The following is a 14,574-nucleotide window of genomic DNA, read 5'->3' as shown; positions in this document are numbered from 1 at the left end:
GTGGCATAGATTGAGTGGATAGCCAGAGACTTTTTTCCCAGGGTGGAAATGGCTAAGATGAGAGGATGTAGTTTTACGGTGATTAGAGGAAGGTAGCTCTGGAGACCAAATGTCAACCAACATCTTTTATAAACCTACTGACTCTCATGGTTATCTTGACCCTATCTCCTGTAAAAATGCTATTCCCTTTTCTCAGTTTTCTTGCCATGAGCAATGTCCTCCTTCTTCAAAGAATGGGGTTTCCCTCCATCTACTGTCTTTGCTGCCCTCACCCGCACCTCCTCCATTTCTCAAACATCTGTGCTTACCCCACCTTCCCACTGCCTCAGCAGTGATAGAGTCTCCCTTGTCCTTACCTACCAATTCATCAGTCCCCACATTCAACACATTCACCTCCGCACCTTCTGCCATCTCCAAAGGGAAGCTACTACTAAACATATCTCTACCTTCCTCACTCCACTTTCTGTAGGGATTGCTTCCTTCGTGATTCCCTTGTCCGGTCGTTCCTCCCTATTAATCACCCTCCAGGCACTTATCCCTACAAGCAGCCTACTCCTGCCCCTACACTTCCTCCCTCACCTCTAGTCAAGCCCCCAAACAGTCCTTCCAGGTGAGGCAACACTTCACTTGTGAATTTGCTAGGGTTGTCTATTGTGTCTGGTGCTCCCGATGCAGCCTCCTCTACATCAGTGAGACCTATTGTCAATTGGGGGGGCTGCTTTGTGGAGCACATCTGCAGCATCCGCCACAAACGTGACTTCCCAGAAGTTCTGGTTCCTATTAAATTCTGGTTCCCATTCCTCTTCCGAGGCATCGAGGCATGGCCTCTTGTTGAGGCTGCGCTAGGTTGGAGGAGCAGCGTCTTATGTTCTGCCTGGGTAACCTTCTACCTGATGGCATGAATATCAATTTCTCCCTCCAGTGAACAAATTACACCCCCTCCCCCTTCCTCTGTTCCCTGCTCTGACCTTTCAGTTCTTCTCATCTGCCTATTAGTTCCCCTGTGTCCTCTGCTCCTTCCTTTTCTCCTGTTGTCTACTCTCCTGTCCTGTCAGATCCTTTCTTCTCCTGTCCTTGACCTTTCCCACACACCTGGCTTCACCTATCACCTTCCAGCTAGCTTCTTTCCCCTCCCCCCTTCCTTTTCAGTCCTGAGGAATGGTCCTGGCCCGACACGTTGACTATTTATTCATTTCCACAGATGCTGCCTGACCTGCTGAGTTCCTCCAGCATTTGTGTGTGTTGCTCTGGATTTCCAGTGGCTACATACTTCCTCGTGTTTGCGATGTAAGAAGTAGGTTTCTTGCACAGAGAGTGCTGAGTATGTGGATTGCCTTGCGAAATGCAGTGGTAGAGGCATGTACGTTAGGGACATTCGAGAAACATGTAGAGGAAACAAAAGTGGAGGGCTACGTAAGAGGGAAGGGGTAGATTGATCTTCAAGTAGGTCAAAAAGTTAGCACAAGATGGTGGGCTGTAGGGCCTTGTACTGTGCTGTCCTGTGTTCTGAAGTGGACTGTGGAAGGGGCTCTGCTGGAGATGAGTGAGTGGAGGTGCTCACTAAAGCAGTCATGGATTCTCAGCTGAAGGCAAGTCTCCAGTGGTTTGACACAGGTACAGCTTTTCTGAACGCTCTAAAAATACCAGCCGTGTTGACCTTGTTATAGAGACTGGATGTGCAGAAACTAGAGCTGTGTATCATAAACATAACGGAAGCGGAGCGTTAGTCTTTTGGCAGGACAGCAGTAAATGTCTGCTACCAAAGGGCATCCATTTAAGGTGAGAGGGGAAGTTCAAAGGAGATGTGTGGGGCAGGTTTTTGTTACAGAGACTGGTGAGTGCCTGGAATGCATTGCTCAGGGTGGCAAATACAATGAGAACGTTCAAGTGGCTCTTAGAATGTGCAGGAAGTCAAAGATATGGACCTTGTGTAGGCAGTAGGGATTGGATTAGATGGACATGTGGTATCATAGTGGTTAGCGTTACGCTTTACAGCGCAGGCAGTCGAGGTTCATTTCCCGCCACTGTCTGTAATGAGTTACGTTCACCCCGTGACATGTGGGCATCCTCTGGATGACCCACTTTCCTCCCACATTCCAAGGATGTACTGGTTTGGGATAGTAACTTGTGGGCATGCTGTACTGGCGCTGGAAGCATGGTGACATTTGTGGGCTGACCTTAGCAGAGTCCTCCGACTGAGCTGGTCATAAACGCATTGCACTGTACGTTTCAATGCTTCAATGTCCAAGTGACAAACAATGCTAATCTTTAATCTTTACCTTTACTAATGTGAATAGTTCAGCTCAGCGTTGTGGGCCAAAGGGCCTATTCCTGAGCTGTACTTCCCTATGCTCCATGTTCTGCAGGTCCGTTCAACTCAGCTGGTCCACGGCTTTTTCATGGTGCGTTTGATTTTTGGATGAAAAGTGACCAGAGGTGTACAGGGCACAGGTGTGCAACTATTGTGCCAGATGTGTGTGGAAAGCAGGACAGGGACAAGCTAGACTAAGAAGGGAAGGACAGGTTGTCATGTGTTTGGGATTGTCAGAAGTACGATGTAGCTGAAACACTCTGAACTCTCCTCCCCTTCCAAATACTAACTGGTTTGGACCAATTCATTTTCTGTTCTTCTTTTTAAATGCAGTTTATTTTTAAAATATCATTTTTAACCTTCAGTTACAAACTATGTGTTTGCAATCTTGGTTGTTGTTTGTAGCTTGTAAGACCAGGAAAGTGACTGGCAAGAAGAATATGAAGGCAGTGTTTCGACACCTGGGAGAACATTAACAGGGCCACAAATCCACTTGTTCTCCAGCGGGGCAGTCAGGAAAAGCCTCTTTTGATCTGGATAAAAATGGAGGGCTATATTGGAGGGAAAGGTTAGATTGATCTTCGAATAAGTTAAAATATTGGCTAAACATCATAAGCCAAAGGACCTGTACTCTGCTGTACTGTTCTTGTTTTCTGATTGCCACCTACTATCCTCTTTGGGTTGATGGTCAACATGGTTTTGTGCAGGAGACTATACCTCCCATATCTGATTAAACTTTTTTGAGGGGATAACTATGACAATTGATGAAGGCAGCGCAGTAGACGTGCTTTACATGGACTTCAATATAGCTTGTGTTAAGGCTGATACAGAAAGTTCAGGCACAAGAGATCTGAGATGTTGGCAGACTGAATCCAAGTTTAGCTGCACTGGAAATCTTTACCAAGTGGTGTACTGCAGGGACTGGTGTCGGGACCTTTATTGTTTATAATAACTGACTTGCATGAGAGTGTAGCTGGTATGATGAGTAGATTTGCAAATTAGACATAGATTGGTGAACTCAAAGAAGGTTCTTTAAGGATACAGTGGGACATAGATCAGCTGGCAGGTTGGGCAGGGAGGTGTCAGAATGTAATGCAGTTTGGGAGGTCAGGTTCTGTTCGGACGTCTAGAGCAAATGACAGGGACCTTAGGATACAAGACCATAGCGTCCTGATACAAGTGTATAAAGTGGCAATAAAGGCTTTTGCATACTTCCTTCATAGGGTGATCCATTGAATATAAGAGCTGTGTGTTTTATGACAGCTATATACTGTATATGGTTCTGGCCACCAAACTACAGGAAGGATGTGGTATAGAAGAGGCTCACCAGGATGGTGCCCACAACGGAGAGCTGTAGTTATAATCGGGATTGGATGTGTAGCTTTATTCTCCAGGAAACATAGCAGGTGGAGGGGTGAACTCATAGAGGTTTATAACAGTATGTAGAAAAGAGAGGATGGATTGTCAGTCTTTTTCCCAGGGCAGGAGGATCCCAAACTAGAAGGCATAGGGTTAAGGAGAAAGGGGGAGAATTTAAAGCGATCTGAGGGGTTAATTTATCAGAGAGAGTGATGAATAATTGGAATGAACTGTCAGAAGAGGTAGTGTAGGAAAATACAATCATGTTTAGTGTGCATTTGGACAGATACTTAGATAGCAAAGGCATAGAGGAGCACAGGCCAACTGCAGGAAAATGGAATTAGCATGGGTAGGCATCACGGTTGGCATAGACAAGATAGGCTGAGATCCTATAGGCCTCTAAGATGGCCCACAGTGGTTGCTGGGAAGGCTGATTCCTGTAATTTTCTCAAGAGGCAGATATCTTTTTGCCTGGATTAAATTGAAATTCTGGCCCTGCAGTTTCACATTCAGAATGTTTATCTTACAGATTGGCTAGGTATGCCACATCTCCACGTAGAAGTTCAATCTTGTTTCCCAAGCTCTTGTTGGCTTTGAGCAAAAGTTCAACCACAGTGTCAAAATAAGATCAAAGATACATTTTAAGCAACAGCCTTTTGACAGCCAAGGCACTTCAGTGTGAAGAAGCAAGCATCTGAACATTCATTGTTATGTTGACATAACTGACAAAATATTCCTCTATTTAATGGATGAGCTTTAATTTTGTTGATAGCAAGAGTCGTGCTTGAAAAAGTTGTTTGCTGAGGCCTTTGGCTGCAAGACGTTGACGATGAATTACACAATGGATTGCAAACAGACTTGGAATTTGTTTTTTCATAAATACCACTAAACCAGCATGGTGACCTGTCATATATGGTGCTCCATCTGTTGCACAAGAAATCATGTTCCTAATCAGAATACTTTAATCCTCAATATACATTTTGAGTTTGTCGTAGGTTGATTCTCTGTTGATATTTGTCGTTAACTATTTACAAAAGATAATTTTTTCATAAATGTTTTCATTTTTGATAAACCATTCGACTGCCATTAGCAATGTCTCATTGTCTCACACAGTTGACTCATCCAGTCATATCCCAAATTCTGTTTGTTGTAGCTCAAAATAGTCAACTTTTATCGGAAAATTGAAAATATATAACCAAAACATTGGAGAAGAATGTTCTCACAGTGTCTCTGAATGGAAAGTATGGCACTCTCTTTCAAAGGTAGTGATTTGCAAGAGTACTGCTTAACCCTGCAGTTACTGAGAAGGATTTTCAGAATCGATTCAAGGATTTGAACAACCTGGAAATTCCAGACTGGGTAATTAACCCATTTCTTTGCAGGGTGAAAGAACAAGAAGAACAGACCTTGCAAGAAGAAATTATCGAAATTCAGAATGATGGAGAAGCAAAAATGCTTTTAAAAAATGTGGCTTTTGTGGTATGTGGCTACATTGTCATACGAAGCTTCCTGGTCTTTGGAGAAGAGCCAAAATGCTCTTCATTGCATTTCCATCCGCCTACCTTGTTGAAAGAGGCTTCAAGATTCATTTATTTATTATCAAAGAATGTATAATTTATACAACCTTGAGATTTGCTTTGTAGACAAAAAGCAGAAAACCTGAAAGAATTCAATTATAAGAAGAAAAAATATATAAAAATAAAAGACCAAAACTTGATGCACAAGAGAAAGAAAAAAAATGCAAATCGTGCAAACAATTGAAGCAAACAACAACAGCATTCTAAACCACAATTGAGATCTCAGATCCAAACCCTGGAGCAGCCTATGTAGGCCCAAAGCCTGGCTTAGCAGTTCATCGTATTAGCAGGCATGGAGCACAGTAGCCAGGGCAGTCTTCATGGTCTCAGCACCATGGAGATGACCATTACGGAGAACGAACAAAATTGGCTCTCGTCCTGACCGACGCCCTGTCTTTTCAGTCTGTCTGGGCCAGCGTTTAAATTGACCCACCAACGGAACAGTGGAAGGCTTCAGCGCCCTGGAGAGAGGAGTGAAGCTCGCAGAGAATGAGCGAAATTAGCTCTCACCTCCAATATGAGCGGCATTTAAATTGTCTAAACAGTGTAAGGTACCTCACACTAGGACCTGGGCATTGGGCCTAGACCACACCACCCAGCAACTTTCTCTGGGCCCAGACTCCGTCACCCAGCCCGAAGCCGCTCTCAAGCTCTTCTGCTCAGCTCTTTGTCCAGAGCGATTCACCCTCGCACCCTGGCCAGTTGATTGAGCATCGGAACTTCTATGCCTGGGCCCCGATTTCTTCCGCCGCTCAGAGCAATTCAACCTTGTTCCCAAAGCAGTTGAATGAACATTGACACTTCTCTGCTCAGGCCTCAACTTCTTCCTTTGGTGCCCAGAGCGATCCACCCTCAAACCGAGGCCGGCTGTAAGAGTATCAGAACTCCAACTGCAACCATTTTGCAATAAACCACCTTGGCTCATACTCTGAACTCGTCTCGCCATCACTTGCCCCTTTACTGTTTGCGGTGATAACTTAACACAATCAACCACAGAAAAGGTCTTTTTAATGATGTTCTTAGTTAGATTTCTTATCGTTTTGACTACTAGAAGTTGTTGCACATGTTCGGTCAGTAGCTCCATCTTAACTGGAAACTTAAGTGCAGTGAACCACATACTCACATAAATAAAAAAACAGAAACTGTTTGGATATTGTTACATGTGGGGACTTAAGGCTTTTGCTGTCACAACTTGAACCAGATATTTCAACTCTTGCTAAAAACCATCAAGCTCAAGGATCACATTGATATCAAAGCTGCTGTACAGTGCACAGGTCCTGTGTAAGCTAGGTTTAAAGACAAATAAAAATTTAAAGCAGAATCATTTTTCATATGTCAGCATATGGTAGACATGTTTTTACCTTGTGGGGTGCTGGAAAGTATATTGTGCCTAAGAGGGGCATTGGCAAGTATGATGGTGCTGTAGAGGGGCATGGCAGGTATGAAAGTGCTTTAGGGGGAGGTGTTGAGCTCAAAAAAAGTTGGGCGATACTGCTCTAACCTAATCACGGGACAATTTACAATAACCAAACAACCTACTCAACATGTCTTTGAACTGTGGGAGGAAACCAGAGAATCCGGGGAAAGCCCACACATTCCAAGGGGAGGACATACAGAGATTCCTTACAAACTGAACTCTGGAAAGCCCCGAGCTGTAATAGTATCGCAGTATCCACTACAGTACTGTGGCACCAAACTTAGAGTAGTTAGAGTACAGGGTGATTTGTTTGAGTTGAAAGCTATTTGCTTAGTTGGACAGCTGCTAGCAATTGGCCCACTGTAATACTGCCATCAGCATAGTAGGCTTATTGACATTTAATGCCATGCTCTGTAGCAATGATTAATATTTGCTGAATTTAAACCATAGCCCAGTGGGTGTTACCTTGACCTGAGTGAGAAGTGTCCACGTTCAAGTCCCGTTCCTGATACTTAATTTCAAAAGTCCAGTCTGATACAGGAAATCAAAGTAAGAACTGCAGATGCTTGAAATTGGAATACAGCGGATTCTGGTTCATTGAGCCATCGGTTAATCGGGACAGCCGATTATTTGGGACAACTCTTAAAGAACAAAAACTAATGGAGAAAGTAGCCAGGCCCTTAACTTATTTGTGATGCTATGCTGCTTTATTGGGACAGGAGAGTGTTGCCGAACAGATTCTAACTAGTGTCAGTCATGTTCACTTGTTAGACACTACATCATGCTTAGAGCGCATATTTTTAAAATAGTATTAGTTACATGTGTTTGTGTTTAAAAAACAGTGATTTTTGTCACTAATAGTTGGCTAGAAATAAGCAGTAAGACAACACAGAACTGTTTTGCTCACTGTGGTTTCAAGCATTTCAGCCTTGGAGATGCCAGAAACAGCCAGGAGTGAAAATAAATGATTTCACTCCTTCAACAAGTTAAGGACTATGAAGAATTTGAATGTATTGACAATCATCTTGAATGTTTTGGAGGATGCCATTGTCAAAAGCATTGTTTGAAGGCAGTTCATTATTTACACTAGGTATCGGTACTGATTTTGTTCATTTACAGTCAACTAATTAAACATTGGATTAATTCCTCTGTTAATAGTTATTAGGAACTAATACATAGTAATATTGATAGTCCTCTATTTTGTTCTGTATTTCATTAAAATACATAATTTGTTAATCAGTTAAACAGTAGTTTGTTTTTTTATACCCTTTTAACTATTTCCATGAAACCTCAGCTAATTGGTGCAGCCACTTTATGGGGCCAAAATGTACTGGTTTCGATGTGTCCCAATTAACTGGAATCCACTGTAATTTGTTTACAGATACAGACCTGTCACAGGCCCTTCCGGCCCAATGAGCCCACGCCACCCAGTTACACCCATACGACCAGTTAACCTACTAACCTGTACATCTTTGGGATGTGGGAGGAAACCGGAGCACACATGGTCATGGGGAGCACATGCAAACTCCTTGCAGACAGCGGAGGAATTGAACCTGGGTCGCTGACGCTGTAAAAGTGTTACACAAACTGCTACGCTACCATGCCGCCCCCTGTATGCTTAGGAACAACTTCTTCCCATCCGCCATCAGATTTTTGAACCTCTTTTGCACTATTTATAAATTATTTCTTTATTGTAACGTGTAGTTTCTTTTCTGTATTGCTTTGTACTGCTGCCACAAAAGCAAATTGCACAACATATGTCAGTGATAATAAATCTGACTTAGACTGTGATTCTGAAATAAAAACAGAAATTGGTTTAAAAGCTCAGCAGGTCAGGTGTGGAAAGAGAAACAGATAAGGCTTTGGGTCTGTGACCCTTCTGTTGCTCTGGTGCAGTAATAAGGGCATTTGTTAAGTTGAGACAATAAACTATGATCCTTTTGAGTGGGCAATAAAGTCCCCAGAATGTGTTTCATATTTTTGAAATTCTTCGTGTGATTATTTCAGAGTTAATTATCAGATGGAAAATTTCTCTGATCATTTCAATCAAGGGATCTTGCTGTGCAAAACGGCTGCTGCCTTTCCGTGCGTTCCAGCTCTGCACACAACTTCAATTAGAATATAGAACATAGAACAGTACAGGAGAGTACTGGTCCTTTGGCCCACGATATTGTGCCTACCATTTGATTTTTTTAAAATTTAGAAATACAGTGCCGTAACAGGCCTGGATGGCCCAACACGGCCATGGTGCCCAGTTACACTCATGTGACCAATTAGCCTACTAACCTGTACGTCTTCGGAATGAGGAAGGAAACCGGAGCACCTGAGGAAACTCATGCATCATGGAGAGAACATACTCTCTGATTAATCTAACCCTTCACTTCTGCATAGGACATAACACTCCATTGTTTTTATATTCACATAGAAACTCATTGCCTAAGAGTTAGAAGCTCTAAGAGCTTGAACCTCATTGGTGGCAAAGCTAGTGTGAGCTATGAGTCGTCTAAACATAGTTGTGTTGAAGAGGCCCTTTCTAGTTAGTAGTTAGTCCTGACGTGGAGCTGGTGAAGATGTTCACATTTCCTTTACTTAGCCTGTTCTGCATTCTGAATGAAAGGTCTGTTTTGTCTTCTACAGAGCAAGGAGATCGGGTTCCAGCTGCACGAGGATTTAATGAAGGTTCTCAACGAGCTGTACACGGTAAGATGATTCCAACTGCACATCTAGCTAGTTGTAGTGGGCCTTGGTGGACTTTAACTGGAGTTTGATTAACGAAGGTGGAGCTGTGGGTGTTGTCTACATGGATTTAAGGCTTTTGGCAGTCTCCCTCATGAGAGGCTCATCCGGATGCATGAGATAGTTAGTGATGGTATCAGTCAATGGGACATATTCTGGCTGGAGTTTGGTAACTCGTGGTGTTCCATACTATGTCCTCTGCTGCTTGTGACGTATATAAATGACCTGGGTGAAAACGTAAATGAGTGAGTTAGTAAGTTTGTAGATGAATCAAAGATTGGCAGTGCTGTGGATAGCGTAATAGAATCAGTGGGGATATAGGTCAATTGCATTGAATCTCATGTCAGAGGTAGGGATGTTACTGGAGAAGATTCTTAGGGTAGGATTTATGGGCATCTGGAAAACCATGGCCAAATTAGGGACAGTCAGCATGCTTTATGTGGAGCAAGTCGTGTCTTACTAACTTAATTTGAGTTTTTTTGAGGAGGTGATGAAGATAGATCTGCAAATCTTGTCTATGGACTTTAGTAAAGGCATTTGATAACTCCCCTTATGGGATTTTCATCCAGAAATGGGATCCACACCATTTTGATTTAGAATTGGCTTCTCCATAGAAGACAGAGGGTAGTGGTCAATGGGACTTGTTCAGACCTGTTTTAGATAGCATTGGTTAATGTTTGGCTACAAACCACGTTAGTAACACACCAAATGCTGGAGGAATTCAGCTAGTCAGGCAGCACCTATTTTGGGCTGAAACGTTGAAAAGGAAGAGGACCGAATCTAGAAAAAGGTGTTGGGGTGAGTTAGGGGTACAAGCTGACAGGTGAGGAGGAGGCTGGGTGGGTGGGTGGAGGAGGGCGGATGAAGTAAGAATCTGGAAGGGAGTAGGTGGAAGAAATAAAGGGTGAAGAAGAAGGAACCTAATAGGACAGTGAACTGTGGGAGAAAGGGAGGTAATGGGTAGCTGAGGAGAGAGGAAGGGATAAAAGGAAAAAGAGAGAAGGGGGAGTTGGGGGGGAGGAAATATTGGCAGTTAGAGAAATTGATATTAATGCCATTGGGGGGGGGAGTCTACCTCCTTACCCATCTTCATGTTTCTTGGAGTTTCTGGGAGATGCAAGATAATTTGTCTTGTGACTGTTGCGAGGAGGTTGTATTGATTTATGGTGTATCAGTGACTTGATTATGTTGATTGCACCTTTTGCAAATGCTTTTGAATGAATGTTCCGCACTGTGAATCATTTTCCAACTACCCAATCTTTGATTTTACCATTAATCTACCTGTGTCACAAGACTGAGATTTGCTGACATTTGCAACATTTCAATGTTAGCCTTACATTTACCAGGCAGTTCTGAAGAGAATCTAGGTTTGATGAACATCTTATTATTGAAATATTATTCTACCTCTCATTCGATTGTATAAAATATGGGGGAATGTATTTTCTAACTGACCTAGTTTGCATGTGAATTTTGAAATGAATTGATTAAATTTATTAGCTGTAATCTACCTTTATAAAAATAATTTCTTGTTTTGTAAAACCCATTGGGTAAAGATTAGTCCTATTCCATTCACCTAATTTAACATTATTACTACTATTAGTACCTTTCAGAGTAGATAAAGGAGATTTTTGGGTGTGGAGTGGGCTAGGCTTATCAATGAAAATATTTGTCTGTTGCACTTCTACAGATGGATCATAAATATTTATTGATTCTTTCTTATGGCTTCAGACTTCCTTCCATTTTCCTGAACATTGGAGTGTGCATTCTCACCGGTGTTTGATGTAAAAACAGAAAATACCAGAAACATTCAGCATGTGTGGCAGAATCTGTGGAAGGGGAAAGTGAGTAAAGGTTTCAGGTCAAAGAAAGGACCAAGAGTCCCAGACCTGAAATGCAACTATTTTTCTCTCCAAAGATGTTGCCTGACCTGCTGAGCATTTCCAACATTTTCTGTTTTCATGCCAGAGAGGAGAAAGTGGTTGATTTGATTGGCACTGACAACAGCTCTTGAAGTGGTTTTGCAGGCCTTTAAGGAAGCAGTTATGATTCAGTCCATCACTGTGTCTGCTGTTGAACATAATTTAAAGATAGCAGATTTCCTTTTCTAAAGGACAGTAGTGACTTATTTACTTAAACCCATGGTCCTGCTGGGGATTAGGCTGCTGGCAGTCTCTGCTTGGGCCAGTCTTTCACATTGTCTCTAGTGCAGCCCATCTTCTTAGTGTATCCTTCCTCTTCCAGGGATGAGGTCCTCGGAACTTCTGTTGGTGTTTGTGTAGCTCTGGGATTTTATGGGATGGGGTTGCTAATCCCGTGCCCAACCTTCCTCCTCTTGCAGCCAGGCTTGGGGCAGTCCATGGCAGCGTTAAAGAACATTAGTAAGCCAAAGCTTCTTTAGTTTCAAAATCAACATTTCAGATTTTCTTTCCACATTATGTAATTGTTTGAATTCCCCAATTGCTGTGAGGGGGATTTAACTTGATCACTAAGCCAGACTCTGGGTTGCAAGTCCAATAATGCAAAGACAGTTCTGCCGTGCTCTTAAGATGAAATCAAAGTCAAATGTGTTATCAACCTACGTATACACTCAGTTCCCTGCTGTACCTAATAAAGCAGCCACTGAGTGTATGTTCGTGGTCTTCTGCTGCTGTAGCCCAACCACTTCAAGGTTTGACATGTTGTGCATTCAGAGATGCTCTTCTGCATCCCACTGTTGTAACGCGTGGTTATTTGAGTTACTGTTGCCGTCCTGTCAGCCTGAACCAGTCTTGCCAATCTCCTCTGACTTCTCTCTGTAACAAGGCATTTTCACCCACAGAACTGCCACCCACTGGATGTTTTTTTGTTATTCGCGCCCCCCCCCCCGCACCAACTATAGAGACTGTTGTGCGTGAAAGTCCTAGGAGATCAGCAGTTTCTAAGATGCTCAAACCACCCCATCTGGCAGCAATAATTATTCCACAGTGAAAGTCACTTAATCACGTTTTTCTCCATCCTGATGTTTGGTCTGAACAACAGCCGAACCTCTTCACCATGTCGGCATACTTCTATGCACTGAATTGCTGCCACATGATTGGCTGATTAGATATCTGCTTTAGTGACGAGGTGTATCTAATGAAGTGAGCACTGAGTGTATGTAACCATGTGCTACTTTGAGATTCATTTACTTGCAGGAATTTACAGGAGAATGAAGAAATACATGACTGCATTTCATTCTGATATACAGTGCCTATAAAAAGTATCCCCCCCCCCCCACCGCCCTGGAAGATTTCATGTTTTATTGTTTTCCAACATTGAATCACAGAGATAGTGTGCCTTAGGTTGAGCTTGGAGATCATATTCCCATCTAGATGCTGCATGTAACACTTCAAAGTGGGAGAGCCATGGGTTTGGAGATGCTCTGTAGTGATCTTGTTGCTGACAGCGTGGAAACTTCAAGTGCTGAATGGTTTGCTTTTTTCTTGCTGTTGAGAGGTTTTCCCATTGTCAGTATTCCATCACATTCCTGATCTGTGCCTTTTGATGGTCAGCGTGAATTTGGAGATAGGCATTGAGTCACCTCTGGTAAATACGCAGCCTCTGGTCTGGTGCTGGAAGTGATCATTTGACGCTGGTTCATTGCAGTCTTTGATCAATCACATCAATTATCCCGATCAATAATGCACTTGGGCCAAAATCAGCAGTTCCTCTTAAAACACTGAAGATCAAAGGGCAAAGAAACAGATCTAAGATGGATTAGTGATTTCCAGAGATGTTTTGGCCAGAATTTTTATCTGAAAACCTAGTCGAAGGTTATATGGGTCTATGTTTAAACTAAAGTAAGGTAAATCTTGGACGGTGTTTAGAATTCCTCATTATTACAACCCCGGGGCAACTCAAAACACTTTGCATCTTGTAGAAACTGCAGCACTGTTTGTGCACAGCAAGATCCCATGAACTGTAAGTCCTCATTCACTTAATAATCTGTTTATTTTGTTAAGTAATTGTAACTGAGATACAGGGAGACATAACACCTTCAGGAGTCATGCATTGTTATAAAGCAATTGGGAACTTTCCAGGGTTGTAATTATAGTGGCAATTTCATCCGATTTCAAACAATACACTGTTATTGTAGAGTGCATATTGCTGTAACATTTACCATCGACTCAAAGCAGTTAGCGTGATGCTTTACAGCATCACCTGTAAAATCAATCGGAATTCATTTCCTGCTGCTGTCTGTAAGGAGTTTGTACATTCTCCAGTGACTGTGACTGTGTGGCCTTCCTCTGTGTGCTCCGCTTTCCTCCCATGTTCCAAATTCCAAAGACATACAGGTTAAGGTAGTAAGGTTAGTAATCTCGGGATTGCTGCCTGTGCTATGCGACAGTGAGGATAGGAACAGAATGAGGTGGTAGGTAAATGCATGGCTGAAGAATTGGAGCAGGGGGCAGGGATTCAGGTTTCTGGATAATTGGGACATCGTCTGGGGCAGGTGGGACCTGTACAAAAGGGACGGGTTGCACTTGAATCTGAGGGGGACGAATATTCCTGCGAACAGGATTACTAGAGCTGTTTGAACTAATGTAGCAGGGGGATGGGAACCAGTATGATAGAGCTGAGGATGAGCCAGCAGGTTTACAAGTAGATGATGGATGTAATATGAATGTAAGGAAGGACAAGCCAATGACTGGGTACACATGCAGACAGAGCAAAGAGTTAAATTGTACCACAGAGGCAAAATTCAAAAAGATGAAGAATGCAGGACTAAAATTGCTGTATTTAAATGCACATAGCATTTGGAATAAGGTGGACAAACTCGTGTTGCAATTAGAGATTGGTTGGTATGAAGTTGTGGGTATCACTGAGTTGTGACTGAAAGAAGGCCTTTGTTGGGAGCTTAATATCAAAGGATATACTTTGTATTGAAAGGACAGGCAGGAAGGCATTGGCAGTGGTGTGGGTCTGTTGGTAAGAGATGGAATTACATCTTTAGAAAGAGGTGACATGGCGTCAGAGAATGTTGAATCTGTGGATGGAGTTAAGAAACTGCAAGGGTACAAAAAACATTATGCGAATCATGTATAGGCCTCCAAATAGTAGACAAGATACGGTGTTAAGATTGCAAAGGGAGCTGGAAAAGGCATGTAATAAGGGTAATGACACAATTGTAATGAAGGACTTCCCTATGAAAGGGG

At 42.7% G+C, this 14,574-nt stretch overlaps 1 protein-coding gene across 9 annotated transcripts in view; it reads left to right on the top strand.

Moving 5' to 3' along the window:
• LOC140202821 (SLIT-ROBO Rho GTPase-activating protein 1-like) overlaps nt 1–14,574 on the top strand; it is a 304,990-nt gene that overhangs the window by 193,564 nt on the left and 96,852 nt on the right. For all 9 annotated transcript variants that reach the window (XR_011887194.1, XM_072268234.1, XM_072268230.1 and 6 more), the window contains exon 4: nt 9,302–9,364. Coding sequence is in view for 8 of the 9 variants with exons in the window: in XM_072268234.1 (XP_072124335.1) it covers nt 9,302–9,364 (63 nt within the window). In the remaining variant the exon portion in view is untranslated. The remainder of the gene's footprint in view (nt 1–9,301; nt 9,365–14,574) is intronic.

The sequence above is a fragment of the Mobula birostris genome, chromosome 9 (genome assembly GCF_030028105.1).
Source record: "Mobula birostris isolate sMobBir1 chromosome 9, sMobBir1.hap1, whole genome shotgun sequence".
NCBI classification, from domain to species: Eukaryota; Metazoa; Chordata; class Chondrichthyes; order Myliobatiformes; family Myliobatidae; genus Mobula; species Mobula birostris.
Note: the sequence above shows the minus strand (reverse complement) of the source record. Positions and strands in the feature narration are given on the sequence as shown.